The sequence below is a fragment of the Sodiomyces alkalinus genome (assembly GCF_003711515.1).
Source record: "Sodiomyces alkalinus F11 unplaced genomic scaffold SODALscaffold_4, whole genome shotgun sequence".
In the NCBI taxonomy this organism is placed as follows: Eukaryota; Fungi; Ascomycota; class Sordariomycetes; order Glomerellales; family Plectosphaerellaceae; genus Sodiomyces; species Sodiomyces alkalinus.
In genome coordinates, this window is record NW_021167082.1 from 1,602,767 (window position 1) to 1,630,021 (window position 27,255).

Sequence of the window (27,255 nt, forward strand, 5' to 3'; positions counted from 1 at the left end):
GTGGTTCATATGGTGTTGATGTGCTGGCCCAATCACTCTGCCACTGCCACTGCCATGCCACTCCACTGCCACTGCCACCATCACCTACTCAAGTCACTTGAGTACCGTGTTTATACTCATTAGACACAGTGAGGAACTTTCACACTCAATTCCCTCAAGTGACCAAATCATTTCTCAGGAATATATTCTTTTATATTCTTTTACTTTATTGACTTTACTTTATTTTACAACCATCTATAATTCTCACATTTCAGACACTCCACTCTCATATTCTTCATAATTAACCATCGTAAATACATGTTTAGTTGAATCTCGAGCCAATTAAACAGACAGACCATCATCACCTTCATCTTCATCTTCATACTCATCTTCAGACTCATCACCACCACCACCACACCACCATGTCACCCTCAGAAGAGCTCCTCGACGAAATAGAAGCCCTCAACTCCATCTACGGCGACGGCACCCTCACCCCCTCCCCGTCACCCGAGGACCCAAACATCTACATCCTTGTCCTCCCACCCCCAGACGACGACACCGCCGCCTCGGACCCGTCCAACGACAACCCATCAGAATCATCCAACCGCCTCTCCCTCCGCCTCTCCCTCCGCCTCTCCTTCCCCCCCTCGTACCCGGCCTCCGAACCCCCTGTGGTGCTCGCAACCCATTCCGCAGGCGCAAACGCAAAACCCGGAGCCGCAGCCCACGCCCTCGCCCTCTTCCGCCAAAGCGTCCTCGCCACCTTCTCCCCGGGGACGGTATGTCTCTTCGACGCCCTCGAGGGCTTTCGCGCCCGCGCATCATCATCTGAATCGTCCCGGGGCCCGGGTTCGGAGACAGCAACAGCAGACGAAGGACGGGAAGAAGACGACCACAACGACGACAACGACGACGACGACGACCCCTCCTCCCTAGGCCCCTCCCCCCCCTGGACCCTCTCGGACCCCTACACCGAGCTCAGATCCACCTTCCTCGCCCGCGCCGCCCCGGCCGCCTCCCCCGCCCAGGCCTCCGCCTACGTCTCCCACCTCCTCGCCACCGACCGCCGCGCCCGCGCCGCGACCCACAACATCACCGCCTGGCGCATTCGCGCCCGCGGCCCCGACGGGACCCCCGCGGGCGCGACGTTCCAGGACTGCGACGACGACGGGGAGACGGCGGCGGGCGGGCGCGTGTTGAGGCTGCTGCAGCTCATGGATGCGTGGGACGTGGTGGTGGTCGTGACGAGGTGGTATGGTGGGCAGAAGCTTGGGCCGAGGCGGTTTGCTGTGATTAATTCTGTTGCGAGGGAGGCTGTCGTGCGGCTTTTGGGGGAGGGGGTTGGTGGGAAGGCGGGGGGGGGTGGTGGTGGTGGTGGTGAATCGGGGGGCAAAAAGAAGGGGAGGTGAGGGAGAGGGAAGATGGGAATAAAAGTCGAAAATGCAGTCATCGCCAAGTTGGATAGTTGGATAGCCAGATTACCGGCTCGTCAAGATATCATTGGCATCTAAATAAAAACAGCCAAAACAGCCAAAACACCCCAGAACCACAGAACCCCAGAACCACAGAACCACAGAACCACAGGCCACAGATGCATTCCCCCCGTCCGACGCCAGAATAAACCACTCGTGAATCAAGATTCCCAATCAGTCTTGTCGTTGTTTTTCTTTTGGCTCCAAAACGCGACCGCCCATCCCCCCCCCAAAAAAAAGCATCGACCAGGTTCATTTCTTCTTCAGGTGAGCCCAGAGAAGAATCAGGCGATAGCCCTTCTTGCCGATACGCCCTACCACCACAGCCAGGGATCGGAGTTTCCTTGCATACCCCTGCAGCACGCCGGGGGAAGCCTACTCCTCCTCGGCCATCAGGGGTCGCAGAACCTCGAGTGCCTGAGCCGCCTGCTCGGGCGAGAGGATGACGGTGCCGGCACAAGCCGTCGACAGATACGACATACCCGGCCGTGACATGGTCATCTCCTGGACGATCTTACCAGCGACGCCGCACACTATGCCGGTCGCTTCGAAGGGCAGCTTGGCTAGGTCGAGAGAGATGGGCACGAGCTCGTTGCTCCGGTCGCCAATGAGAATATCGCCAAACAGCGGGAGCAGATTGCGGTCCAGCAGCAGGGACGGCGGGTCTTCGATGGCCAGCGTGAGCGAGAAGAAGCGCGGCCGGGCGACGAGGGCAGACACGAGGGTCGCGTAGAGCCGCGCGTCGATCGCGTCAATCCACAAAGGCTGGGGCGGGTTACGGCCGTTGGCACCACCACTCATGCCGTAACCGGACTGCGAGAAGCGCCGCGAAGGGCCGTCGATGTAACATTCGCCGATGCCCGTGCCCCGCAAATGGGCGTCACGCGCGCTCAGCTGGACCAGACGCAGGCCATCTTCGACGATGGGCTCGACGCACCGCTTCTTAAGCTGGGCGAACGTGCGGCCGAACAGCTCGGCGATGGTGGCCGGGGAAGGCGCGGCAACCGCCGCAATGGTCGGAGTGGTGTAGCCGTGGCGGTTGGCCACGAAGCTGTCCTTCTCGTACCGGTGGAGAACGAAACCGCGCTCGGTAAGTGCCTTGACCACCGACTCACGGTCCTTGGCCGGCACCAGGATAAAGTCGGAGTAATAGGTGGAGATGAAGAAGATGGGGATGCCGGCCAGGGCCAGGGGGCACGTCAACTCAAGGATGCGGCTCACAATGTCGACGTCACCGCTAATGACAGAGAGGACAAGGTAGGGCTCCTGGGAGATAAAAGCAGATTTCCGAGCATCTCGGGGGATGGCGGCGATGGCGGGCTCGAAGACGGAACGGGCAAAGGAGGTGTGGCAGACGACCGAGCACTCGAGAGGCGTGACCGAGACGTTGAGGAAGGTGTGTTGATGGTCGCTCGTGAGGCCCTCGAGGTCGTGGTCAGGCCATCGCCGGCTTGAGTTGACCGTCTGCGTCTGAGGGAGGAGGACACCGAGGACGGGTTGGAGAAAATTGGCGTACAATTCGGGGGGGAAGTGAATGAGAGAGTAGGTACCGGGCTAGATGAAGGAGCCACCGATATATGTGTCAGTCATCAGACGATGTGTCTGATTGTATGGTATATGGTATACGGATACGGATACGGATATACGGATAAACTTACGAGAAAGGTAATCTGAACGTTCATAGCCGAGGATATCGCGGCCATGGTGATGGGTCTTGTGAGTTGGGCTATGGACACTGCACACTATGGCCATATATGGCCTTTGCGTCCTTTTGCTCTTTTCAGGGGTCGTCTTCCGTCACTCCGTTCGGGGGAATACGGAGAAGGCGTTGGGCGCGGGGCGTTAGGTGTTGGGTGTTGGGTGTTGGCCGATGCGAGATAAGGAAGAGTGGGAGGATGCCTTATGGAGACTGGAGACTAGTGAGATGGTGCCAAGTGGAGAGAGCGGCGGGCGTGGGCACTGAACGATAAAGAAAAAGCCCAGGGTCGGTCCGCGACTAGGTAAGACGATGAGGTGAGAGAAATTGCTCTAACGGTCTGCGTCTAATGATTATAAACCCAACCAACCCTTCTCGTAGCCAATGTCGAATGTCGATGCGGGCGTGCTAGTAGGTCGAGCTAGGAGATATCTCCGGGACCGACGTCGAAGAGCTGTGTACGGAGTAGAGTAGGTAGGCCTGGAAGATCAATAGACCGGGATACGATTCAAGGTCAAGTGAACTACTCGAACTACTCGGTAGCTAGCCCGGATCAGGTGGAGGGGCATAGACAGTCGGTTGCCGTACTCCGATTTGTGGGTAGCCGGCTGTCTGTCGAAATGGCAATAGTTTGTACGACACGAGATGATGAGGGAGGGGGAACAAGGGAACCCGTATAAAAGGAGAGCCAGGTGTGGTGAGGAAGTGAATAGGTAGGAGACAAAAGAAGAGAATAAAAGGAACAAGCATTCAAGAGGAAAAGGTGTGATGGAGTCGTCATTGTCGACGTACCAGGTAAATGTAAATGAGAACAATGGCGCCAGCGATTTCGTAATTGACGATTCGCACGATCCCAGGTCACAGACTCACCCGTCCCAAGGCATGAGGGGTGGTAGGTGGGGTGGCGAGTCGGTCTTCCATGGTCTGCTGGCCTACTCCGTTAGTGGCCTGCCTGCTCTCCCGGGCTTTTATCGAGGCCAAGCAAGTTCAGGCATGCAATGCTGTACTCAGTAGTCACACGCACACACGGCTTTTTGTCCTAGTCATCATCTCATCTCCTTTCTTCGACTTTTCACTCCACCTTCCTACCTTGGAAAAGGAAAGCAGGGAGTCGAGAGGCGGGCGGGCGGGCGGGCGAACCAACTGGCTGGGATTCCGGCGTGCCAACAGCTGGGAGCAACAACCCAAGCCTACAGTACCCTGGGGAAACCAGGTTTCAATAAAGAAGCCAAGCTCAGATCTGGCGTGATTGGCGCCACATCTGCACCGGAAAGACACCCGATGGCAGGGCATACGATGTGCGATGTGCGATGTACGATGTACGATGTACGTGTACGGACACACATCTTGCGGGGAAATTGGCGAGATGGTGTGTCGAGCGGAAATTGATGTGATGTGGTGACGCGGTGCAGGTGGTGGTGATGGTGATGGTGATGTCTCACCCTGACGGCCACGACGGAAAACAGGCCACTTGGCACGGGGTTCGAGTCCAAGGGCTGCAGTGTCTCATGTCTCGAGTCCAGTACAAGTCGGGAGTTCCTGACGTCCCTCGTGCTTTCCTCTTTCCTCCCCAACACTATTCTTTCCCGGCACATCCTTCCATGTCAGAGTCAGAGTCACCCACCCGAGGCCCATGATGACAGGCGCAGCCCACCCCTGAACAGGTCATTCCTGCTCGGCAAGCAGAGAATGAAGGGGATTGGTGATTACTAAGGTACCTACCGCATACCTTAGGGAAGGATGGAGGGAGATGGCTTTACGCCTCGTCGTCATGGCTTAATGATGTTGATCAAAACGAGAACCCTTTGGGCCGCTTGCATATCAGTTGCATGGCCTTGGACTGCCCTGCCTTCTTCCCGTTGCATCATGCCCGAGGACGCAGGTCCACCCCTCGAAAAGGAACATGCCTGCCTCCATGACTTGAAACGCCAAGTTGCTAGAGTACCTTCCAAGCGTGGAGGCATGAACATAGGGTACCTAAGGTAACTCCAAATACCGTCCGGGTAGGTAAGGTAGTGCTGCGTCTCTACCTAGGTACCTTACCGACCTACCTTACCTTGGTACATAGCCTCACTCCACGATGCATCACACACCTATCAAGACCACTACTATTCCTCGCCATTCTGGCGATCAAATTTATCTTTCCAGAGATATTCCACGTATCGAGCGCCCCCCTACAGGGGCATCTTCTTTCCTTTCATCTAAGCTTCTAGAGCCAACGATATGCCGCTCTTTGAACAACACCAAACGCCAAAGTGGAATAAACCGTTCCCGCCGAACTGTCTAGAATCCCTCCGCAATCCGCTGTCCCTGCGATCATGATGGACAATTAATAAACAACAGTCGCCCGACCTCCTACTTCTTGATGCCAACCACAACAAGATTGCGTGGACTCTCCCTGTAGTCAAATACCGTCTCTACCCAGCAATCTTGGACCACATCGCCGTGTTCCTTGAGGAAAAGCCATCGGTCCGTCACAATGGTCGACTCGACGATGCACGCACTGAAGGCCATCAGGCTCCAGATGGCCGACACTTCCTTGCCCCGGCTCAGGTACTTCGCCTCATACCACTCCAGTTCCTCGTCGCTCATGTCCGACATCTTGGCGTGCACCATTTTGCTGTACTTGCCGTACTCCGGGTTCGTCGTCAGCTTGGCGACCGCCCCCCGGACGTACGCCTTGAACGAAGCGAAGCACGGCTTCCGGAGCGACCCGAGGATGATGGGGTTCGTGCTCACGTTGAACGGCGTCTCCACGTCGTTCTCGTCTCTCTCCTTCTCCTTCTCGCCCTCGCGGTGGTACACCTTGGTGATGACTCCCTTGTCCAGGAAAATCTTCTGCAACACGGACCGGAAGAGGTTCCGCGTGAAAAAGTGGTGACTCTCCTCCTCCCCCCAGTTGTAGGGCGCCTGGCATGCCATCATCCTCGCCGTGATGTTGAACCGCACCCCGTCCCCCTTGTACGTGGACAGCCGTTGGCTCAGGGGAAAGCCCTCCGGATCGAACCGCGTCGACTCGGCGAACGCCCGCCCGTTGACGGCCTGCAGGCTGGGTCGCACGTACGGGAACTTGTACGTCGGCGGGCCCAGCTTCTCCGTCAGGAGGTTGTAGCAGCAGCCCACGATGGCCACGGCCTGGATGCCGGGGTTCATGATGAGCGACCGGATGCCGTAGTGCGAGAGGTTTCCGCAAGAGTGGATGGAAATGGCCATCATCCTGAGCTCCTTGTCGTTGTTCGTACCCTTGGCCTCCTCGTCCTTGTCCTTTTCGGTCCCTCCGGTCCCTCCGGTCTCTCCCGCCCACACCTCCTTCTCAATCTTCGCAATCACATCGGACAGGTCGCCGCTTTCCAACCTACTGACCACGTACGACACTGTACCCTTGCCCGGTACCCTGACATATCGTTGCGCCAGTTCCTTCGCCGGCCGCAGGTCGGCAGCCGGGTCGGTGGTGATCCTGTGCGCGTTGGCGGCCCGGTTCAACGCCTTGGACGTCCGCTGGTCCTCGGGGGTCTGGCTGTCGACGACCTGCAGCCACATCTTCTTGTTGCGGTGCACCTTCTCCCGCGTGGACAAGCCTGCCTGTACATCCAAGTTCCTGGACGCCTCGATGTTGTGCTTCCGTCCCTCGACGGCGACGATGTGCCGGTTGTAAGGGGGCAGGGCCAGCGTCCGGCCGAGATAGTTCTGGCCGCTGCCAAAGTCCACCAGGTGCGTGACGTCCTTGCCGTAACGCGTCGCGATGCTCCCCGTAAGCCGGTTGATGTACTCGGCAAAGTTGGACACCTCGTGGATCTTCTTGGGCTTCATGCCCAGCGCCACCGTCCGCGCCAACTTGGGCGGCTTCGGGCCTCCGAACGCCCGGCGCAGGGACAACCGGCGGACGTCCCGAATGTACTTTGCCAGGCTCGCCGGAGGACGGGAACCCTCTGGGATGGCGTTCAGATCATCCCGCAGGAGCAGGTCGACGAAGCCCATGGGCTCAAGGGACAAGATGTAAGGCTGCCAGTCCTCCGGGACGCTCATCTCGAACAGGCTGCGCTCTGAAATGAACAAGTCGTTCAGGTGGACGCCGCCGGCGAAGAGCTGGAACATGTCCGCTGTGCTGGCGAATTCGAGCAAGGAGTCGACATATTCCTCGACTGACGAAAATTCATCCCCATAGGGGAGAGGCTTGTCCGGTATCATCCTGGGGTCTGGTGGAGGAGCTGAATGGGAGAGATGATTTTGTGTGGAGTAGAGATGAGATGAGCCGGCTGTTGAAATTTTTAATTTTTTTTTTTTTCAAAAAAAAGAAAAGAAAAAAGGAGAGCGAAAAAATGAAAGGAAAGGATACACCAGACTTTCACTATCTCACTTACTCTGATTTGTTTCTGAGATGGAACTATTCGTCCTAAAAATCATCGAGCGACTCAAGCCCCCTCCCCTGAGGATCTTTGGTGGGGTTAGGGAATTTTTCTCGGTGAAGCCACTTTCCTAGTATGCTCACCTCGGTAATCGCCGGTGAGATCGTACCTATGGTACCTGGATAATTCAGCCGAAGAAATACCGAACTGCTGATTTGGTGGCCCTCCTTTCAAACGTCATCCCCATTGATTACTCCGGCCTCCGCAACTTCGTAACTTCGTACGTCTGGTCAATTTCCTGGCCCAACACAACACAACACAACAACCCTCGACCCTAAGCTGTCCAAACAACCTTGCGCCAATGCCGATACGAATGGGCATATACAAATTACGGTCACCAGGATGATGTCCTCCACTACTGAGGTGGATCCCTTCCTCCAGGTCCAACAGTAAGTACAACAACTGTAACCCTGGCTGCTAGCAGGCTGGGCCGGTCAGCCAGCCTCAAGCCCATCCATGGCTAAACGACTTTTGCTTCTGCAGAGATGTCCTCACCCAGCTCGACTCCACCCGGTCCCTCTTCACCTCCTACCTCCGCATCCGCTCGCTCTCGACCAAAGCCTCGTCCCCAGAGCTAGTCGCCGCGCGCACCGACCTCGAATCCGCGCTGGCCGCCCTCGCCGAAGACCTGAGCGACCTAATCGAGTCGGTGCGCGCCGTCGAAGCCGACCCGACGCAGTTCGGGCTCGACGCGGCCGAAGTGACGCGCCGCGAGCGCCTCGTGCAGGAAGTAGGCGGCGAAGTCGAAGATATGCGCGACGAGCTCCACAAGACCCGGCAAGAAGCCAGCGCCGGGCCCGGGTCGGGGGACCTCCCGGATCCGAATTCGTTTAGCATCCCCGACGGCGACGGCGACGGTGACGGTGACGGCGACTACGTGGCCGAGTTTGAACGGCAGCAGCAGACGGAGATGATGCGCGAGCAGGATACGCACCTGGATGGCGTGTTCCAGACGGTGGGGAACCTGCGACGCCAGGCGGGCGATATGGGGCGCGAGCTGGAGGAGCAGCGGGAGATGCTGGAGGTGGTGGATACGGTTGCGGACCGCGTCGGCGGACGGTTGCAGACTGGCATGACCAAGCTGCAGTTTGTCATTCGGCGGAATGAGGATAGGTTGAGCAGCTGCTGCATTGCTGTCCTCATCACGGTGCTCATCATCATTCTGGTGTTGCTTCTGGTGTTGTAACAAAACGAGGGTGTCTCTGGAAAGAATCAATCGGCAAAGAGAGGGAGAAAGAAGCATTTAGCGAGCGGCATCGATTTCCTTTTGCTTTTTCTTTTATTTTTTATTTTTATTTTTATTCTTCCCCCTCCTCCTCCTCCTCTTCCTCTCTTACCCTTTTTTGGTTCCTTTCCTTTTCCTTTTGTCCAAACCCGTCGAAATGCAAGCAATGTTAGAACAGCGTGCCCCTCTTCGACTTGGATCCCTGTCGTCCACCAAGCAACGACGGGATTGCTTCGATCCTTATTCGTACTCACCTCACGTACACTACACTACACAAACGCACGCGCCGCCTATTCCGGACATCATCGGCAAACGAACAACAGCCACTATATTCAACCTCACCCTCACCGATGCCTCAACTGACTGACCCCAGCGGTTCCCACCTCCACTTCTCGTCAGCCCCTGCCGTTCCGAAAGAGAAGAAGAAGAAAAAACGACTCGTCGGTCATAAAGACACAAGGCTGATGTGATCTTGAAACCACGAGTGACTCGTCGTCCAACTCGCCTCACCTACTCAACCGCCTCCGCGGCCTGCAAACTACTACGACAGCCTCCGGAGTGCTCGTTCACGGGGGAGCCATCCATCCTCATTACGCGTGCCTCCGGGCCGCTCGTCCGCCGATTCCGACGACTACGCCCAGTACCTGTCGGTGTCATCCCGCACCTTGCGCTCCGCTAGTTCTCGCTACTCGTTGAACGACCAGTTCGCCGCTGCCCGTCCCGATTATGACTTCGACGATGACGACGCCTCATCCATCCTGGAGAGGGCGACCCAAGCCTCTGACACCGGGGACCATGGCCGAGGATGGCTCACAGGTTACCATAGAGGTCGGTGATCGACTGCCACATGATCGAACGCTGAAATGACGAACATGATTATATCTTTCCTGCATCAGGGTACAAGCAACGACATCGAGGCGTGAGCGTCGTCCGTCAGTTCAAAACAGGCTTCCAGCCTTTCCTCTTCACGAAACCCGACACCCCTTCGTCGCGAAGTATGTCAGCCGCCAGCCGACCGGTGACGACACTCCTCTCCACATCGGGACCGCGAACGTAGAAAGGGAAGCCCAGACGCCCGTCGTCCCGGCCCGATCTAGACTCCCCCACCCACTGGGCCCTGGCCCCCTGGTCGGCGGGCGGACGCCTCGCGAAGCCGCAGGCGGCACGGTCGAGGGACAGGAACCACTTGCGCTGGTGCACGCTGCCGACGCTGTTCTCGGCGCCGGGGTAGGCGTTGGAGGCGCGGACCTGGGCCGACTCGTCGAGCTCTTCCAATTCGCGGCGCATTTCTTCGGATAGCGGCTGGGCGTTTCGGTCGATTTGCCTTGGTTGAGTCGATTGGAGGACTGTGTCTTGATTCCGACGGCCGGGCGGCAAGGGGACGCCGTCCCGACCTGCGCCTTTTTCGTCTTGTTGTTTCGTCTCCACGGCGACTCGAAGCCCCTCGCGAGTTCCCTCCTCCTCCTCCTCCTCCTCCTCCTCTGCAGCGGACGAGAAGCCAGACTCGGACGTAGTCTCCACGACCCGCCGCATCGCCTTCCCACCACCACGACCACCACGACCACCACGTCTCTGTCGAGTTCGGCCCCTCGACGACGACGCCGACCTCGCAGCCTTGGCTCGTCCCTGCGCATCCTCCGACTTGGTAAGGCGCAGGTTCACAACATAAGGGCGCGGGAGGCGGGTCCCGTCCAACCGCAGGCGGATCTTCCGTTCACGGAAAGCGGCGTGGAGCTTTTCCTGCTCCGTCTGGTGCGGGTGTCGGCGGCGGCGGTGGTGGTGGTGCTCGCGCTGCTCTGGACTGGAATCGTCGTCGGAACGGGCAGAGGAGGCGGGCGAAGAAGGGTCGACGGAGGGGGCGTGCTTGGAACGTCGAGGGAGGATGGAGTAGGTTCCCGTGTCCCAGATGAGGAGGGACCCGGTTGAAGCGGAGGCTATTTCAATTAAGTGGTTCTAGTTTTGCGAGACCATCAGTTGCCGGCTCTGGGGAAGAAGAGAGGAGAGAAAGAAAAAAAAAGAAGAAAAAAAGAAAAAAGAAAGAAAAAAGAAAGAAAAAAGAAAGAAAAAAAGAAGGGGGGGGGATCCTGAGCCGCACCCAGAGACAATGCACCCTCGTCTCAGTAGCATTCCGCATCAAGCGCAGCGAGTTCGGGTCGCCAGGAAGTCCATACATGACAGCCCAGCTAGCGCTGCTCGTCGGGTTGATCTGCAGACGCAAATCGTAATGTGTTCCAGCCACGGGGTGGTTGTGCTGATGGATGACGAAGTGGGCGCCGCGCGGGGAGCCAAAATTTTCCTCGTACAGAGCTCGGTACGATTCTACGGGAAGCAGCGTAGGACGCTTAAGCTTGAGCGTGTGAGCGGCAAGGAGCGCACTGAAATGCGCTGCATGATCCGTCATGGACTCGCTTCCCGATTCGACGGCTGCTGTTGAGAACGTCGGCGGCGGTGGCTTCTCTGTTTCTGCTTCGCGGGCGGCAAAGTCGAAGTCGGCACTCGAGCTGGAATCGTCATCTTGTTCGTCGGACTCTTCTTCTGGTGGGATGTGGCCACGAGACTCGGGAGGCTCGAGCGCCCATTGCAGGTTTCGCTTCTTGATGAAAGGGTTGGGGATGAGATCCGGGCTACGGGGTCGTTTTGTCGCCATGGCGATTCACTACCTTAGTAGGGGGGTTTGAACCAGACCATAAGGGTATCTCGGCACCTAAGACGAGGAATATGGAGATGAGGCGTTGGAGATGCACTGGAAATGCGGCGATGCCCGTGGGCTTAGAGGTGAGCGTGAGAAACGTCATGCATCATGTCGTCAATGTAGCTCGAGATGATTAGAACGGAAACTGGGTTAGAAGAGGATTGGATGCAATTCGTCTGAAACGAGAAACATGTGTAGGATTGCTGATTCCGGGCAAATTGAGGAGATTCATTCACATTGCTCTGAAGCATGAGAATGTGAGGGAGTATAATGTAAGGTAGAGAGTGAGGGACACGAGTGAGTAACTTTTTCAGGTAAGGTATCTCGTCTCGGAAAGCGAGGGTCTTGGTACGTCATTAAAAAGTACTTCGTATAAGGTATCAACGGCTTCATTAAGATAATGGTACCGTACCTCAGTGTCCGTATTACGTACGACAACGACAGGACCATCACATGACCACAAGCAGAGGTCCATGATAACAAAGCCAAAGAAACATGATGATATTCTGATTCCTGATTCCCTGTTGCCGGGAGCTTCCTACCTATGGTATATTGGTTGCTACGCGTCTGCCCAAACCCCAAACAAACGCCCAAGTCATGCCATGCCATGCAAACCCGACCCCTTCCCTCTTATAACCTAAGCCTTGTCCTGTCGTCTCTCCTGTCGTCTCTCCTGTCGTCTCTCCCCAGGCCATCGATCCATCATTTCACTTTTGTCTTCTCAAGTATCTTACACCAAGACAGACCAGAGGTACTGGTCATTCTGCATTAATCGTCGAAATGATCTCCATTTTTTTAATTCTCTCTCACTGCTGGTCAGGGAAGGCTTCCACCAACGTGGGTGCTATCCGTCTCCGTTTGGGTCGGCCCCCCTCTCTCTCCGTACTAGCGTCCCGCTTCGTGCCCCGGTTTGCCGGATCGTCAGTCGGCCGGTTGCCGGGCGTCTCAGGTGGCGTGGTGACAGGCATACCCGTCACCTGGCCAGAATGGGTCGCCGCGATGCTGGGCACGCTGCCGACGATAAGGAGAGGATTGGTCGCCACCCCGGCCTGCACAGCCAGCGACGGTGGCACCGCCGACGACGACGACGCCGAGGTGGTGGACCGGCTGGGCGACAACGGCCGAGCGTGGACGAACCCTGCAGGCAGCGGAGATGTCGAGGCGCCAAACGAGCCAGAAGACGCCGTCCGGTGCTGGTGTGAATGGGACGACGGCCCGCTCGGGAACGGAGACGGCGGCGCAAGCACAGACGTCGGTGTAGGAACCGGCGTGTTCTGGTGGGACGACGACGCCGTTCCCGGAACAACCGGATTCTTGGCCGTCGGCACCTCCCCCTGGTACACCTGGCCCAACTCACCCGGCGAAAACGACAAGGTCGAGCAGAATCCATCCGAAGACGTTATCAGAAGCGTCAGTCCATCCTTCGACCTGTTTGTTTTGCGTTAGCCCGGAGAAGAGACTGCTTGAGATGGCCATGGTGGCGTCTCAACTTACCAAGCGAGGTCGGTGAACGTGGCACAGTGGAGATTGCTAACGATACAGATGGGTGTGTGTTGCTGCGTATCGTACAGCAGGACAGAGTCTTGGGTTCCCACGGCATAGACCATCCGGTAAGGCAGAGCAAACGCCGCTGGGGGCCCGCATGTGGACGACGTTGCCGTTTCGGTCGACTGCCTTATGGTGGCCGCCGTCGCAGCCTCCGCCGTAGAGGTTGGCGTCGGCGGTGGAGGAGGCTCCATGGCTGGGGAGTCCCGGGGCGGCTCCGACACGGGTTCCGGCAGAGAGGGAATAACCTCTCCGGTCGAGGACGTGTCGATGGCGATGTGTTGGGTAGCCGGCCGCCGCGACGTCCTGAGCTGGTAGAATACGGGAGAGCACTTCACCACCACCGACGGTTTCTTGTGTCCGGGCAGATGCGCTATGGGCGCCCTGTTGATGCCGCCCCGGCTGTAGATGTACACCGTATTCGTCACCTCGTAGGTCGTCTTGGACTCGGCGGGATGCTGGTGCTGGCTCTGGTACTGCCCCGCAGGCGTCAAAAGGACGCTCCCGTCCGGCGTAAAAGTCAGCCGCCGGAAGAAGGACGTCAGCGTCTCGTTGGCGTATAGGTGGGCGGTCCTAGCGCCGACATACCCCGGTGTCGACGACGAGTGCGGCTTGGAAGCCGGCTCCATCGGCATCACCGCCGGAAGGGGCATGGACGGAGACGGAGCCGGACTAGGTGACCGCCTGGCCGACGAAAACGACGACTTTCTGCTGTGGCTGATGGTGCTCGGCGGGTGCATCGGCAAAGCCATCGATGTCGGTGTTCCCGGTGCCGATGGAGCCGGGGATCCGACTCCGACTCCGACTGCTTGCTCGGGCACGGCCACGAGGTGCGACCGCGCATGAGTCGAATCCGGAGGCGCCGGGCTGCCCGATGCAATCCGCAGAGCCGGCAGCTCACTCCTGTTGTGACTAGCAATCCGGGATGGTTTATCGTCGTGACCGCCGCTTAGAGAGTACCGTCCGTCCTTGGTCCTGAGGGAGTAGACGTGGACGGACCGGTCGGAAGACTGCGTTGCGATGAACTCGTCCAACGGATCCCACGCCACGCCCTGGACGTAGTGGCTGTGTTCGGCAATTTGCCGAACGAGCATACCCGTGCTTGCGTTGTAAACCCGGGCAACGTTGTCCATGCTACCGATGATGAAGTATGTACTGTCGGGCGACCAGGCCAGGTCATATATCTCGGAGCCGCTCGACCGACACATATGCTTGGCCCGCCAGGTTTCTTTGTCTTCCAACCCCTCTGATGCAAAGGAGGGGCCTATTTGGTGTTCGGCGGGAACCCAAAGGATGACGTTGCCATCGTCGCCGGCGGAGGCAAGAAGCTCACCTGGAGAGGGGCGAACGGAATGTTAGTAACGACGAATCCACAGCTTTGGAGCTTGGAAGCACGAAGCACGAAGCACTTGAGAGCACTTGACGTACCTTTGGGAGCCCATCTCACAACGTTGACAGCTTGAGTGTGTTTGGACAATGTGGAGAGGTATTCAACCTTGCGGTCCTCGCCATGGCCATCGATTTTCCAAAGCTATAGGCAGAGGAGTATGTCAGCTACTTGATTCTCGAGAGACCCCGTTTTGCGTGGGGAAAAGAAAGAAAAAAGAAAGAAAAAAAAAAAAACAGAAATGAAGAACAAAAAGAAAAAGAAGAAAAGAAGAAGAGAAAAAAAGGCAGACGTACCCTCACGTTATTGTCGCCGCCAGCGGTCGCCAGTCTACCCTTGCCCTGGGGCTCAAAGTGCGCAGAATAGATAGGGGCATTTTGATCGTGCCAATTGATAATCAAAGGTGTGCTCTTCATCGCGTCGATGGTCTATTCCGGAGGGGCTGTAAGAGATAGGCATATGAATGGGTGTCCTTCAAGCGAATACAATGGTCTCGAGGCGACGGAAATGCCCAAGGTAGTTGGACTAAAGACGGTGGACAGCGGGGATTCGAATTCGGGACGCCTCGAAGCAGCCCATGAAGAGATGTAAATAAGGGAACCCAGTGGGAGTCTTTCAGGTTGGGAAAGACGACTCGAACGTTGGCGTTGATGAACGAGAACGACTGGTGTACGCGAGAGAACCAGCACCACCAGCCGAAGGTGTAACACGCTTGCTACCTTGGTCTTGCTCGTCGGGAGCTCGAAGGGGCAGTCGTGCCTTTAGAGCGGGGTAACTGGAAGGTTATCTTATGCCTGTTGGCATTGGAAGGACACGAAATTAAGAGAAGAGGCAGTGAGAGGAAGAAGGCTGAGGAGGGATGAGGGATGATTGGGACGATGGAATCGATGACCTTGGGAGACTGGAACGGTATCACGCGTGATACGGATACGGTAAGTACCTTAAGGTACCTAGGTACCTAGCTAAGGTAAGGTAAGGTACCTTACCTTAAAGTACGAAGTGCGTACTTGGACCAGCAGATAACCCATTAAACGGGGACACGGCCCCGATAGACGTCTTATGGACCTACTAGCATAAGGTACCTTAGATAAAGAGCATCTACATACTATCCGTATTATCCCTTTACCAGGACGTCGATTAGTAAGTCCCCGGCGATGATTCAGACCGAATCCTTCCAGACGGACGAATTTGACTTATACCCTGCTTCTGCCTCCTACCCTGTCCCCATCATCTGCCGTTTTTTCATCATTTTCATCATCTTTCTGTCTGCTACATGTCATATATGAAGAAAACTTTGCTGCATCATTCTTTTAGCAATAAACAAGAATAAAAAACAATACATCCACCGTATCCCGCGGTGCATCGATCCTCGCCCACCCATGGAGGCCGGGGCCGGTCTCGCCGTAGTGGCCGTTTGCTCCGTCCCGGCCATCGTCGGATTTGTCTCCCAGCTTCGGTCACCGTCTGTCAAGGAGAACTTCTACGAGGACAAGGACGGGAACAGTACGCCCGAGGCCAACGCCACCTTCTCCAACAGGTGGCCCAAGGTCTTGATCGTCCTCCTCGCCGCTCTCGGTTCTGCTTCTTCGTTGGCCGTCGCTATATTGTCTACCGTTGACCGGCAGGACGTGCTTCTTGCCGATGGGCTTCTTTCTGCTGCGTGGGTGCGTTCATCTCATTTCGAACTCATCTGGTTTGTGCCGAATATGGCCCGCCAGAAAGGCTAACGTGGTGCGTACGTAGATTCTGCTCGTCGTCCAAGCCGCCTGTATCGCTGCCACGCACGACTCGGTCCACGCCTACAATGTTGGCTTGTGGGCCTGGGTCAGCAGCTTGGTCTTAGGCCTGGTCTTGCTGATCCAAGGCACTTCTGTCCTGACCCGTCTTCTACCCCATCACCCCATCTCCTTTGCCCTGAGGATTCTCACTCTGGTTGCCGTCCTGGGCTTCTCTGCCACGAGTGTGTCACTAGCCCGACGGCCGGACGTCTATCTGGACGGTGCTCTTGTTGATCGCATGTACACTGTGCCGGCATACAGCCGCTTTACCTTCAGCTGGTGCGACCCCTTGATCAAGACCGCCAGAGAGAAGAAGGATCTCGAAGTAGTCGATCTTCCTCGTCCCGGCCATACAACTCGCGCCTCGGATATCTCTGCGCGTTGGAAAACGGTCAACCAAAACGCCAACTCCGCGCTTTGGCTCCGTGTTCTTTGGTTTTTCCGGTGGGCCGTCCTAGCCCAGTGGTCTCTCGCCCTCTTCAGGAGCTTTGTCTCCTTCGTGCCTTACTGGGTCACTCTCCAGATCTTGAGGGCTCTGGAGAAGAGACAGTCGGGGACACAGCTTGATATCGAGACCTGGCTTTTGGTCTTCTGGCTTGGCTTTTCCATCTTGGCCGATGCTGTACGTCTCAACCCGCCTTTTTCGTTCTGGATGCCTATCATGGGGGGGGAACGAAAAAAAGAAGAAGTATCGTCGTTGACCTCGTTGAGTGTAGTGGCTGAGCGCCGTCATGTTCTGGGTGTCGTGGTCGGAACTGCTGGTCCCGGTTCGAAATCTCCTATCTGCCATCATTGTCGAGAAATCCATGCGGCGAAAGAATGTCAAGTCGGTCAGTAAATCCGACACCGACACCAACACCGACACCAACACCGACACCGACGCCGAAGCCGATGGCGAGTCCACGAATCAAGGCAAACCCGGGGACGACGAGGACGAGGATGGACCAAGCCTCAAATCCCAACAGGCCATCGTCAATCTGATCGGTGTCGACGCCAAGCGAGTGTCCGACTTTGCCGCCTATCAGCTTTTCTTCCCCAGCAGCATTGCCAGGTTTGTCATCGGCATCTGCTTCCTCGTTTCGCTCTTGGGTTGGATCCCTGTTCTCGCCGGCCTCGGCGCCCTGGCTCTCATCACGCCGTTGAACATCTACTTCACCAAGCTCTACACCGGTGCGCAAGACCGACTGATGAAACTCAGGGACCAAAAGCTGGCCCTCGTCAACGAGTGTCTTCTAGGCATGCGCCAGATCAAGTTCTCTGCCCTGGAAGCCCAGTGGGGCGGCCGTATCCATGATATGAGGGAAAAGGAGCTCAAGGCCATCTGGGACGCCTTCAAGGCCGATTCCGCCCTTTATGGCTCGTGGGTCGGGAGCCCTATCGCCCTCGCCGCCGCCTCTCTCTCTGTCTACGCCTTGATCCATGGTAGTCTGACGCCGTCTGTTGCCTTTGTGAGCATCAGCGTCTTCAAATCACTTGAGCTTGCTCTGTCCATTCTCCCGGAACTCACAACCGATCTCATCGACGCCAAAGTCTCCATCGGTCGGATCGAGGAATTCACAAAGGCACCCGAAATCACCCAGATCGTGACCCATGGCGACGGTGTCTCGTTTGAAGGTGCGGACATTGCTTGGCCCGCTGACGACGAGGAGACCGATGAATCCGAGAGATTCGTGCTGCGCAACGTCACCGCAGAATTCCCCTCCGGCGAGCTGTCGGTCGTGTCGGGCAAGACGGGAGCGGGTAAGAGCCTGCTTTTGGCTGCCATCCTGGGGGAAGCGGACCTTCTCTCGGGCAAGATCTACGTGCCGAAGCCGCCTTCGACCGACGAGCGCCACGACGATAAAGCAAACCGAGGCAACTGGATTCTTCCCACCAGCATCGCCTTTGTTGCTCAGATCCCCTGGATCGAGAACGCCACCCTGCGAGACAACATCCTCTTCGGCCTCCCCCTGGACGAGGACCGCTATAGCGAGACCATCAGGGCCTGTGCCCTGCAAAAGGACCTGGACATGCTGACGGACGGCGACCAGACGGAGCTTGGCGCCAACGGAGTCAACCTCAGCGGAGGCCAGAAGTGGCGCGTCACCCTCGCGCGGGCCGTGTACTCCAGAGCGGGCATCCTCATCCTCGACGACATCTTCAGCGCCGTCGACGCCCACGTCGGCCGCCATATTTTCGAGAAATGCCTCACCGGACCCCTGTGCAAAGGAAGGACGCGGATCCTGGTCACGCACCACGTCGGTCTTTGCGCGCCCAAGACGAACTTCGTCTTGGAGCTCGGCGACGGCACTGTACAGCGCGCTGTCCGGACCTCCGAGATGGACGGAGACGACGATACCCTGCGTCTGATCGAGCAAGATGTCCAGCCCCAGCGGACGGGGACGGGGACGGGGACCGGGGCGGAAGATGAAGATGGAGAACCCATGGCAATGAACTCGGAGGCCGGCGGCAGCGCGCTCCAGAAGGTACCCTCCAAAGCGGCCCGGCAATTTATCGAGGAAGAATCGAAAGAGCAGGGCGCGATCAAGAAGCATGTCTACGCGGCGTATCTGCGGGATAGTGGCGGATGGTCCTGGTGGACAATGTCCGCCTTCTTCTTCATCGCCTTCGAGGCTATGACACTCGGTACGTACGATCAAGCTAAATAACCCGGATATTCATTCTTCGAAACTAACCGATAGACGTAGGCCGCTCATGGTGGCTCAGGATCTGGACGGGCAATAACCAACAAGAGGCACTGGATCTGAACGCCCACGACGCCCACAACGCCCACGGAGCCGCCTATGCTGCTAGTCTCCAGCACACCATGCACCACGTCCCGCCCAATCCCGTCCACATAACCGAAGCCCGCAGCGTCGAATTTTACTTGGGAATCTATGTAGCCATCTCAGCCGCAGCCGCCGTTCTCGGCGTTGTCCGGATGCTTTTCCTCTTCGTGATGAGCCTCAAGGCTTCCCGACGCATCTTCCACAACATGACCTACACGGTCCTCCGGGCCCCTCTGAGGTGGCTCGACACCGTGCCTGTTGGTAGGATTCTCAACAGGTTCACGGCGGATTTCAACATCATCGACAGCAGAATCGCCGTGGACATTGCCCTGACACTCAACAGTGTTCTCAGCGTCGTCGGCATCTGCATTGCTGCCATCTTCGTCTCCCCTTACATCATTCTGCTCGCCTTCGCCCTCCTCCTCGCGTGCGTCCGCGTGGCCGTCAGCTACTTGGACGCAGCACGGCCGAGCAAACGCCTCGAGAGCACAACCAAGTCGCCCATCTTTGAAGTATTCGGCTCGGCCCTGGCCGGTGTCACCACCATCCGGGGTTTCGACAAGGCCAATACGTACGTCCAGGCCCTGTACACCAAGACGGACGACTACGGCATGGCAACCTGGTACCTGTGGCTCTTCAATCGCTGGATGGGGTGGCGCATGTCCATTCTGGGTGCCATCTTCTCCGTCGTCGTGGCCATCATGATCCTCGGCTCTTCGAGGATGGACGCCGCACTGGCTGGCTTCACCCTATCTTTCGCCCTGGAGTTTTCCGAGAGCGTCCTCTGGGCCATCCGAAACTACGCGAGCATCGAGTTGGACATGAACGCCGCAGAACGCGTCGTGGAGTACGCCGAACTGCCGACGGAGGACCAAGGCGGGGAGGATCCGCCCGCAACCTGGCCGTCCGAAGGCAGGCTGGAGATCAACGACCTCGTCGTCAGTTACGCAGACGACTTGCCACCCGTCCTCAAGGGGCTGACCTTCCACGTCGAGGGGAAGGAGAGGGTCGGCGTGGTGGGACGGACGGGCGCCGGGAAATCATCCCTGACGCTCGCCATTTTCCGGTTCCTGGAAGCGCGGTCCGGCACCATCCACGTAGACGGCGTCGACGTCGCCAAGATCAAGCTCCAGCAGCTGCGTTCTCGCCTCGCCATCATCCCCCAGGATCCCGTCCTGTTCTCCGGCACCGTCCGCTTCAACCTCGACCCGTTCGACGAGCGCACCGATGACGAGCTCTACGAGGCCCTACGGCGCGTCCACCTTCTCGATTCGTCACCCGGTACGCCGCCGCCCGGTGAATCGTCACCGTCATCATCGTCATCATCGTCATCATCCGCCCCGGACCCTGCCCCCGAGCCCGCCACGCCGACGCCGAGGAGCACGAACACCAACCCCTTCCGCAGCCTCTCCTCGCCCGTCGCGGAAGGCGGCCTCAACCTTTCCCAGGGCCAACGCCAGCTCCTCTGCCTGGCGCGCGCCATCCTCTCCCGACCCAAGGTCATGGTGCTGGACGAGGCCACGTCGGCGGTCGACATGGCGACGGACGCGCTTATCCAGCGCTCCATCCGCGAGGAGTTTATGGAGTCGACGCTCCTGGTCATCGCGCATCGGCTTAGCACCATTGCTGACTTTGATCGCATTCTGGTGCTGAGTGAGGGGCAAGTCGCGGAGTTTGGCGCGCCGAGGGAATTGTGGGAGAAGGGGGAAGGTGGCGTGTTTAGGGGTATGTGTGAGGAGAGTGGCGAGAAGGAAAAGTTGAAGGATATTCTTTATGGTTCGGATGGTAAATAGACTGTCGTTTGCCTTTTTTTCTTTTCTTTTTTCGACAATGTTGAGCATTCAGAATGCATCATCATATCGTCTCGGCTTGGCTTGGATCATAGCCGCTTCTTCATCAAAAGTTTGGTCTTTTATATATACTGGACTCTGGCCCTCTTAGGCAACACAACGTCACTTGGTTCATATGCGAAGCGGTGGCTTTGTTTCTCCAGAGCGACATAATTCTAGATGTGAGATAAGAAAATAACCGTAGCAATACCCGCCCTCCATCCCATGGCTCAGGGGATAAGGGGTATACCCATATTCCCAGGGAGGTCGCAGGAGGAGACAAGAGGAGACAAGAGGTTGCTTTGAATCAAGCCAGCACTGAAAAACACATAACCGCTTCGTCTTGGCAGAATTCGCTATCCAGCCCTCTGCCATGAGCCTACTAACTGAGAATGCCCCTGCGTGTTTGCCCTAGAAGTGAAGATTCGACCCGATTCATGTCATGTTTGAACGCCCGTCCCTCCAACACAGATGACACCCGGATTCCCGATAGCATGATGACTCCTTTCCCGAACGCCAGGCTTCCTTGTGCATACACGTAGAAAGAGGAAAAAGAAAAAAAAAAAAGAGAAAGCAAGACAATACGACCGGAATCAAGTCCCCGAGCTCCTAGCGCTAGAGTTGACATTACTCGCATGAGCCAGCAAAAACTTACAGCAGGTCAGAGTGAGCTTGCACGCCTTGGTCCAGCCTTCATCCTGAGCCATGCCAAGCTTGATGCTCACGTCGTGGATGCGGTCGCCCTCGATCTTGTAAGGGAGGGTGAGCGGGTGGCCCTCGGCGGCGGTCTGGCGGTGGACGAAGGCGCCCAGCTGGCGGACCAGTTCCAGGAAGGCAACCATGGCGTTATCAAACTTGCGGTGCATGAAGGTCAGGAGCGGCAGGTCGCCGGTGGAGTACAGCTCGAGGACGTGTTTCTTGGGCGGCGGCGGCGGCGGCGGCAGCGGCAGCGGCTGTACGGGGGCGACGCCGCGCTGGCTGGCACCACCGACGAGACGGCTGGAGGCGGCAGGCGAGGGAAGCTCGTAGCGGATGATGCGCGAGGTGCTGCCCATGGGCAGGGGCTCGAGGCCGTCGAAGCGGTAATCGAGCTTCTCGGCGACGGTGACGAGGAGGAGGAGGGCGTGGCCCCAGGCGGCGTTGATCTCGGGCCAGTCGACCGGCTGGCTGCTGGAGAGGCGGCCGAGGCGGAGGCCGTTGATGGTGGCGAAGGTGCCGTCGTGGCTGATGCAGAAGGTGTCGTTGTAGACGTTGGAGCGCTGGAGCTTCTCGAGGAGGCGCGCGTCGTGGTCGTACTTGGAGTTGACGCTGTCGCGCTCGTTCTGGAACTCGGACAGCTTGGTGGTGAAGGCGTTGCGCTCGCGCCAGAACTTCTCCTCCTCCCGGTCCAGCGCCCTCGCCTCTTCTTCCAGCGCGGCCATCTCCCGGTCCACGGCGGCCTTCTCCTTCTCGAGCCGGCGCAGCTCGCCCATCGCGTCAGCTTCTTCCTGCTTGGCCCTGGATAGCGCCTCCTGCTGGGCTTGGATGTCGTCCTCGCTCGGTTGGTTGGCCTGCACCTGCTTGAGGAACGAGACGTAGGCGTCCCTCTCCTTCGTCGCGGTCTCGAGCTTCTTCTGCAGGCCGTCGACGAGCATCTCGGTGCACTCGACGCAGACGGGGTGGTCCATGTCGGAGCGCGAGGAGAGGATCTCGAAGAGCTTGTTGACGCGCTCCATCTCGTAGCCCTTGGGCACGCCATTCTCCCGGTTCACCTTGCCCCCGTGTTGAGTGGCCCGAGGAGAGGTGGGATGGGAAGAGTTATTGGCTCGCGGGGGGGTCGGTTGTGTGACTTGCGACTCGGTGAGGTAGATGAAGGACATGGTGGCATCTCGCTGTGATGGCGCACCAACTGCGGTACGCTTGATGGTTGGGTGGCCCGCATTCTGGGAGGCTCTATCGTAGATGGCTTTGCGCTGCTGGTCTTGGGGATATGACGGCCTGGAGGAGTGCAGTTTCTTTGGCGGTTGCTGGGAAGAGGAGGCTTTTCCGAGGCGTCAGCAGGGAGGCTACGTTAAGAGGGGGATTGTGCCTTGAGTCCTAGGATACGAACCTATCAGGAGATCATAGGCAGCAGGGTTCAGATCTTCCAGTGAGCTGTCGACCTTGAGAGGCGCCCGGCATTTTTGGCAGTACATGGTTTGTTGTTATGAGTCCAGACAATACCGAGTTATCATGATGGTGCTGAAGTCATTTGTGAGAGATGGGAGAAGTGTTTGGTGACGGGAAATGGAATAGAGACGTATAGCGTACGAAGTAACGAAGTACGTGTACACGAAGTACTTTAGATGGGGTGACGTGACGTCGAGACCAGACAGCTCTTTGCTGAGATAAGCAGGGTGGGTAAGGTATGTACACACCTAGGTAGGTAGCTTCGAACACGGTCAGCCAGCTCCCCACCTCCCCGCCGACGCGTTCGAAGCGCGTCATTGACAATTACTAATCATTCATGTACCATCCCATCCTGAATCGAGTCGTGACCTCTTCATTGTGAGTCTCGAGTTCACTGCTAAGAGACCCATCAATACCATACACATACAGTACCTTTACCCATACTCCGATACTCCGATTCCTGCCTGCAGATTCACACCTTCACTGCATACAACAACTACTTGCGAGTTCCTTCTCATTGCAACAACCTTCTCCATTCTTCTTCATCCATGCACTCAGACGACTTCCCATGGAGCCGCCGGCTAAGAGGCCCAGGCTAAGCCTTACGCAAGGCCAGGGCGATGAGGACGACGATGAGCTGCTTTACGAGCCCGAAGAAGTCTCCCGGCTACGAGACCCCGGTTGCCAATTGGAGGAATCAAGAGCTTTTGCTGCGTACAAACTCAAATCGACCTTTGAGCACATCTTTGCAAAGTATGAAAGGGACTTCACGGGCATCGGCGACGAAATTGACCTCCGGACGGGCAAGGTCGTGGTTGATAATGGTCACATCCAGAACATGCAAAATGAGAGGGACGTGGGGCGAATTGAGGATGAAGAGGGGGGGGAGGAAGAGGATGAAGGGATCCTTCTGGGAGATTACGTCGGATCTGAGACGGAAACGGATGGAGACGACGACGACGACGACGACGACAAAGACGACGAAGCGGACGAGGAAGGCGAGGAGCATCGCATCTTACAAGGACGAAAACCAGACGCCCATGCTCATGCTCATGCTCATGCTCATGCTCATGCTCATGCCGACTCCCGTCCTCGACCCCAATCGCGATCCCTCCAGAAAATTGGCCCAGTCCTCCACGCAGCTACCCGAGGTGCAGTCATGACACCGATCCAACGACCATTCCAAGGACGCCCATCTACCAGCTTCTTACCCCACACAGCCCTCTCCCTGCCGGCGTCGTCATCTTATGGTTCTTGGGGATGGGACCAACAAGAAGAGACGGTCGACCCTGCATGGAGAGCCCCTCCGTTGCCGCCACCAGGGTTGAATCACACCTTCACTTCCAGATTCTTTAACGCGAGGTACGATTTTCCGGCGGTAGATGGCTCCCAATCAGTGTGGTCTTCCCGACGCCTCGACAGAGAGGCACCCCGGGTTCCGTCTCCCATCCGGCGGATCACTCCATCCAACTTTCGCCAGAGTGGACCTTTGCAAGTCAGAAAGCCCCAGTTTCGAAAACTACTGGCTGCCCCTCCGGCGAATGACGACGACGAGGATGAGCTTCTCGGCCTGGGAGCGAACGGAGCGAACGGAACGAACGGAACGAATAAAGAATCAGGTCGCAGGCCTGCGCCCGGTTCAGCGCCGTCGAGAAACATTCAGGACCAACCGGCAAGAAAGAAAGACAAAAGGCCCGTCGACAAATCCAAAGCCACCGATCGCTCTTCCAGCGGTGCACTGCATACGGACAAGGCAATCCACTCCATTGAGCAAACAAGTAATCGCCAATCCACACGAGACGACCCGAAGTCCGGGAAGAAGGGGTCAAAAGGAAACAAAGACCCCTCACGGGCAAAAACCAGAACCAAACCCAAACCCAAAACTAAACCCGCGAAAACCAAGCGACCACCCGCAGCAGACCTTCGGAAACCAGCAAAGAGTGGCAAGTCAGGACCGACTCGGTCAAGTGTGTCTGGCGAAGAGTGGCCTGGTCAAACCCAGACCCAAATGCGGAGGATAGAGATTGTCCTTCCCTCACGGCTGCTGACACCAGGCGGGTATACCGATCTCAGCGACTTTCCGGAGCAGCCGGTGCCGAGCCCTCCGGTGCACGATTTGCCAGCTCTTCCTTCACCCCCACCCGCGGAATCAGAGGGTGCCTCGGCAGAGCCGGCCGTCCCGGCTTTGGGCGAGCCTTGCTCTGATGCGACAAGAGAAGAGCCATCAGTGGCCCAGCCCTTGAAGGAGACCTTGACCTTCACGAGACACGAAGTTGACAAGTCGTATGAATTCTCGGGGGACGAAGATGGCATTCCCATGTCTCGTCTTGGAAGAACGCGACCAGAGGCCCCGGACACTCGAATATCAGTCAAGACGGCAGAAGCGCCTTTCCGATTGACACGCAGCCAAAAGAGAAAGTATGAAGAACTGATCAAGGTCTCCTGCAACGACGACGACAATAACGACGACAATAACGACGACGACATTGAGATACCCGAAGATTCGGCCATGGCGCCAACTCATCAGATGCCAGCACAGGAACCAGCAGCCGAACGGGCAGAGACCACTCCTGAGCCGCCGTCATGGGCCGAATCTGAAAGACATAGTGCTTCTGCTTCCCCGACCGTCCCGGCTCTTCGCCTCTTTTCGCTTCCGGTGCGAACGACGCGCTCTGCGGCGAGACAAAGCCAGGAAGAAGAGGAAGAGAGCCCGAAGGAAAGGAGCGATAGTCCTGCATCGGAAAAAGAGGCTTCTCACATTTCCGAGGCGGTTGACACCGAGACAAGCTCTCGCGGCAGCCCTACCCTACCTACAGAACGCGAATGCGGTGGCAAGGCAGTTCAGGATGTCGAAGTTTCAATCGAGTGTTCCGAAAACGACCAAGAGATGTTCGAAGACGGGGACGAGGACAAGGAGCAAAGCTCCGGTACTCGTACGCCTACACATGCCGAGACGAATGTCGAAACGCGTGTGCCGACAGAACAACAATGTACTCCCGAGCAAACGCCAGAATCCCGCCATGAGCCTCAATCATCCCCCGTCGCTTCATCTGAGGGCCAGATCACCGAAACTGCCGTGGACTCGTCAACAACCCTCCCACAGGGCAGTGAACACGTTAGTGAGTGCGAATCTTCCGATGGAGAGTCGTCCGAACCCGCAACAGAAGAAACCACGCCAGCGCGGGGATCCTGTCCTGTCCAAGAAGAGTCCGCGGAAATAGCGAGCCCAATTCCCGCCACCGGGCCACCTGAGAGACCCCGGACCCCTACGGCAGTCGAGCAGGGCAGACCACCCGAGGCCGATAACCTTTCGACCCCGCAAGCACAACCACGCTCCACACTTTTCTCGAAGCCAAGTTCGACTACGATCCGCCGCGGCCTCCTCTCCCTCCAGATACGCCCTGACGACGACGACGACGACGATGACGACCTAGACGACCTAGACGAAACCTGCCCCATCTCCCTCTCCTCCCCGATCAAGAAACCCAGCACCAGAAGGGAGTCCCCCGGCGACGTGGGAGCCACACCCGACAGCCTCCCTTCTTCCGCTCGACGTCGTCGCCCGACCATCAAACCCAAGCGCGTCGTCGGCTCCCTCACGCCCCGGACCCCTCGGTCCCTACACGCCACGTTTGGCCGCCGCACCCCGCAACGCGGACACAGCGGAACCGCCCAAGCCACGGGGAGCGCGCGGTTACGCATCGCACGGGAGGGTTTCGGCGGCCTCAGCACCCCGACCAAGCCCAGGACCACGGACAGCCTGGGCAGTCCTACGGGTTCGATCGTCCAGACGCCCGGTGGGCACATGAGACGGTGCGGCGTGGGCGGGTTTACCTGCGAGAGAGACTTTTGCTTCACTTGCTTGCGGGGTTAAGCGGGAAACATGAAAACGGCGATTGAAGAGCGGCATCGGCATCGTGGCCGAAGCAAAAAGACCTGTAGGCCGTGCCGTTTCCGCGACTTCTTTTTGCGTGTCTGTCACCCTCCATATCTATCCGATTCTCCATCTTATTTTTCTATGTATATTCTCTACCCCGGACCTACAGCGGCTCTCGCAAAGCCAACAAGCTCCTCACGGCGTCGTTTTGTTTCTTCGCATAGCTGCCTTATGCACTTGCCAACAATAAATATTGCAAAACGTCTTCATTACGGCGTGGCATTAAAAGTCCGCTACTCCAAAGAAAAGCATATCAAGGCGGAATGGAAAGGAAAAGAAAGGACGTGTAGCCAGCCCATTGGATTTCACATGGTCGAGGACACAGCAACCGTAAACCAAATCCACCAGTCCCCCCGTTTCCCTATGCTCCGTATTGGCCCTTGCCAGAGAGAC

The 27,255-nt window shown here is 57.5% G+C and overlaps 9 protein-coding genes across 9 annotated transcripts; 4 read left to right on the forward strand and 5 right to left on the reverse strand.

Annotated features, from left to right (window-relative positions):
• Positions 1–9: 9 nt before the first annotated feature.
• On the forward strand, positions 10–1,722 carry SODALDRAFT_378420 (UPF0029-domain-containing protein; the record flags this gene model as incomplete). Its single annotated transcript, XM_028614980.1, has 4 exons — positions 10–108; positions 375–1,384; positions 1,524–1,607; positions 1,692–1,722. 4 exons carry the CDS (start codon positions 10–12, stop codon positions 1,720–1,722), a joined length of 1,224 nt encoding a protein of 407 aa, XP_028467127.1.
• A 104-nt stretch (positions 1,723–1,826) lies between these two features.
• SODALDRAFT_359204 (hypothetical protein) lies at positions 1,827–3,154 on the reverse strand (the record flags this gene model as incomplete). Its single annotated transcript, XM_028614163.1, has 2 exons — positions 1,827–3,005; positions 3,110–3,154. 2 exons carry the CDS (start codon positions 3,152–3,154, stop codon positions 1,827–1,829), a joined length of 1,224 nt encoding a protein of 407 aa, XP_028467128.1.
• Positions 3,155–5,216: 2,062 nt separating this feature from the next.
• Positions 5,217–7,441, reverse strand: SODALDRAFT_332760 (hypothetical protein). Its single transcript, XM_028611799.1, has one exon. The coding sequence runs from the start codon at positions 7,333–7,335 to the stop codon at positions 5,503–5,505; it is 1,833 nt and encodes a 610-aa protein (XP_028467129.1). The 5' UTR covers positions 7,336–7,441; the 3' UTR covers positions 5,217–5,502.
• A 454-nt stretch (positions 7,442–7,895) lies between these two features.
• SODALDRAFT_323725 (hypothetical protein) lies at positions 7,896–8,739 on the forward strand (the record flags this gene model as incomplete). The annotated part of the gene is made up of 2 exons (XM_028609828.1): positions 7,896–7,942; positions 8,037–8,739. 2 exons carry the CDS (start codon positions 7,896–7,898, stop codon positions 8,737–8,739), a joined length of 750 nt encoding a protein of 249 aa, XP_028467130.1.
• A 514-nt stretch (positions 8,740–9,253) lies between these two features.
• On the reverse strand, positions 9,254–11,561 carry SODALDRAFT_157049 (hypothetical protein). The gene is made up of 2 exons (XM_028606906.1): positions 10,874–11,561; positions 9,254–10,731 (listed from the first exon to the last, which is right to left on the reverse strand). Exons 1-2 carry the CDS (start codon positions 11,423–11,425, stop codon positions 9,712–9,714), a joined length of 1,572 nt encoding a protein of 523 aa, XP_028467131.1. The 5' UTR covers positions 11,426–11,561; the 3' UTR covers positions 9,254–9,711.
• Positions 11,562–11,966: 405 nt separating this feature from the next.
• SODALDRAFT_332765 (WD40 repeat-like protein) lies at positions 11,967–15,274 on the reverse strand. The gene is made up of 4 exons (XM_028611800.1): positions 14,699–15,274; positions 14,444–14,546; positions 12,965–14,348; positions 11,967–12,898 (listed from the first exon to the last, which is right to left on the reverse strand). The coding sequence occupies exons 1-4, from the start codon at positions 14,816–14,818 to the stop codon at positions 12,277–12,279; spliced, it is 2,229 nt and encodes a 742-aa protein (XP_028467132.1). The 5' UTR covers positions 14,819–15,274; the 3' UTR covers positions 11,967–12,276.
• Positions 15,275–15,617: 343 nt separating this feature from the next.
• On the forward strand, positions 15,618–21,166 carry SODALDRAFT_344249 (ATP-dependent bile acid permease). Its single transcript, XM_028613153.1, has 4 exons — positions 15,618–16,066; positions 16,146–16,802; positions 16,897–18,805; positions 18,868–21,166. The coding sequence occupies exons 1-4, from the start codon at positions 15,782–15,784 to the stop codon at positions 20,739–20,741; spliced, it is 4,725 nt and encodes a 1,574-aa protein (XP_028467133.1). The 5' UTR covers positions 15,618–15,781; the 3' UTR covers positions 20,742–21,166.
• SODALDRAFT_294729 (autophagy protein Apg6) lies at positions 20,918–23,046 on the reverse strand. Its single transcript, XM_028608764.1, has 2 exons — positions 22,867–23,046; positions 20,918–22,797 (listed from the first exon to the last, which is right to left on the reverse strand). The coding sequence occupies exons 1-2, from the start codon at positions 22,949–22,951 to the stop codon at positions 21,371–21,373; spliced, it is 1,512 nt and encodes a 503-aa protein (XP_028467134.1). The 5' UTR covers positions 22,952–23,046; the 3' UTR covers positions 20,918–21,370.
• A 216-nt stretch (positions 23,047–23,262) lies between these two features.
• Positions 23,263–27,245, forward strand: SODALDRAFT_378430 (hypothetical protein; the record flags this gene model as incomplete). Its single annotated transcript, XM_028614981.1, has 2 exons — positions 23,263–23,303; positions 23,433–27,245. The coding sequence occupies 2 exons, from the start codon at positions 23,263–23,265 to the stop codon at positions 26,797–26,799; spliced, it is 3,408 nt and encodes a 1,135-aa protein (XP_028467135.1). The 3' UTR covers positions 26,800–27,245.
• Positions 27,246–27,255: the final 10 nt, after the last annotated feature.

Coding starts and splice junctions, on each gene's coding strand:
- SODALDRAFT_294729 (XM_028608764.1), bottom strand. CDS start 22,951: ATGTACTGCCAAAAATGCCGGGCGCCTCTCAAGGTCGACAGCTCACTG. Junction 22,798..22,866: donor TGCCTATGATCTCCTGATAG/GTTCGTATCCTA, acceptor GCCTCGGAAAAG/CCTCCTCTTCCCAGCAACCG.
- SODALDRAFT_344249 (XM_028613153.1), top strand. CDS start 15,782: ATGGAGGCCGGGGCCGGTCTCGCCGTAGTGGCCGTTTGCTCCGTCCCG. Junction 16,067..16,145: donor GGCTTCTTTCTGCTGCGTGG/GTGCGTTCATCT, acceptor GTGCGTACGTAG/ATTCTGCTCGTCGTCCAAGC. Junction 18,806..18,867: donor CTTCGAGGCTATGACACTCG/GTACGTACGATC, acceptor CGATAGACGTAG/GCCGCTCATGGTGGCTCAGG.
- SODALDRAFT_332765 (XM_028611800.1), bottom strand. CDS start 14,818: ATGAAGAGCACACCTTTGATTATCAATTGGCACGATCAAAATGCCCCT. Junction 14,547..14,698: donor GCGGCGACAATAACGTGAGG/GTACGTCTGCCT, acceptor CTCTGCCTATAG/CTTTGGAAAATCGATGGCCA. Junction 12,899..12,964: donor ACGTTCACCGACCTCGCTTG/GTAAGTTGAGAC, acceptor CAAAACAAACAG/GTCGAAGGATGGACTGACGC.
- SODALDRAFT_332760 (XM_028611799.1), bottom strand. CDS start 7,335: ATGATACCGGACAAGCCTCTCCCCTATGGGGATGAATTTTCGTCAGTC.
- SODALDRAFT_157049 (XM_028606906.1), bottom strand. CDS start 11,425: ATGGCGACAAAACGACCCCGTAGCCCGGATCTCATCCCCAACCCTTTC. Junction 10,732..10,873: donor CGAGGGTGCATTGTCTCTGG/GTGCGGCTCAGG, acceptor TCGCAAAACTAG/AACCACTTAATTGAAATAGC.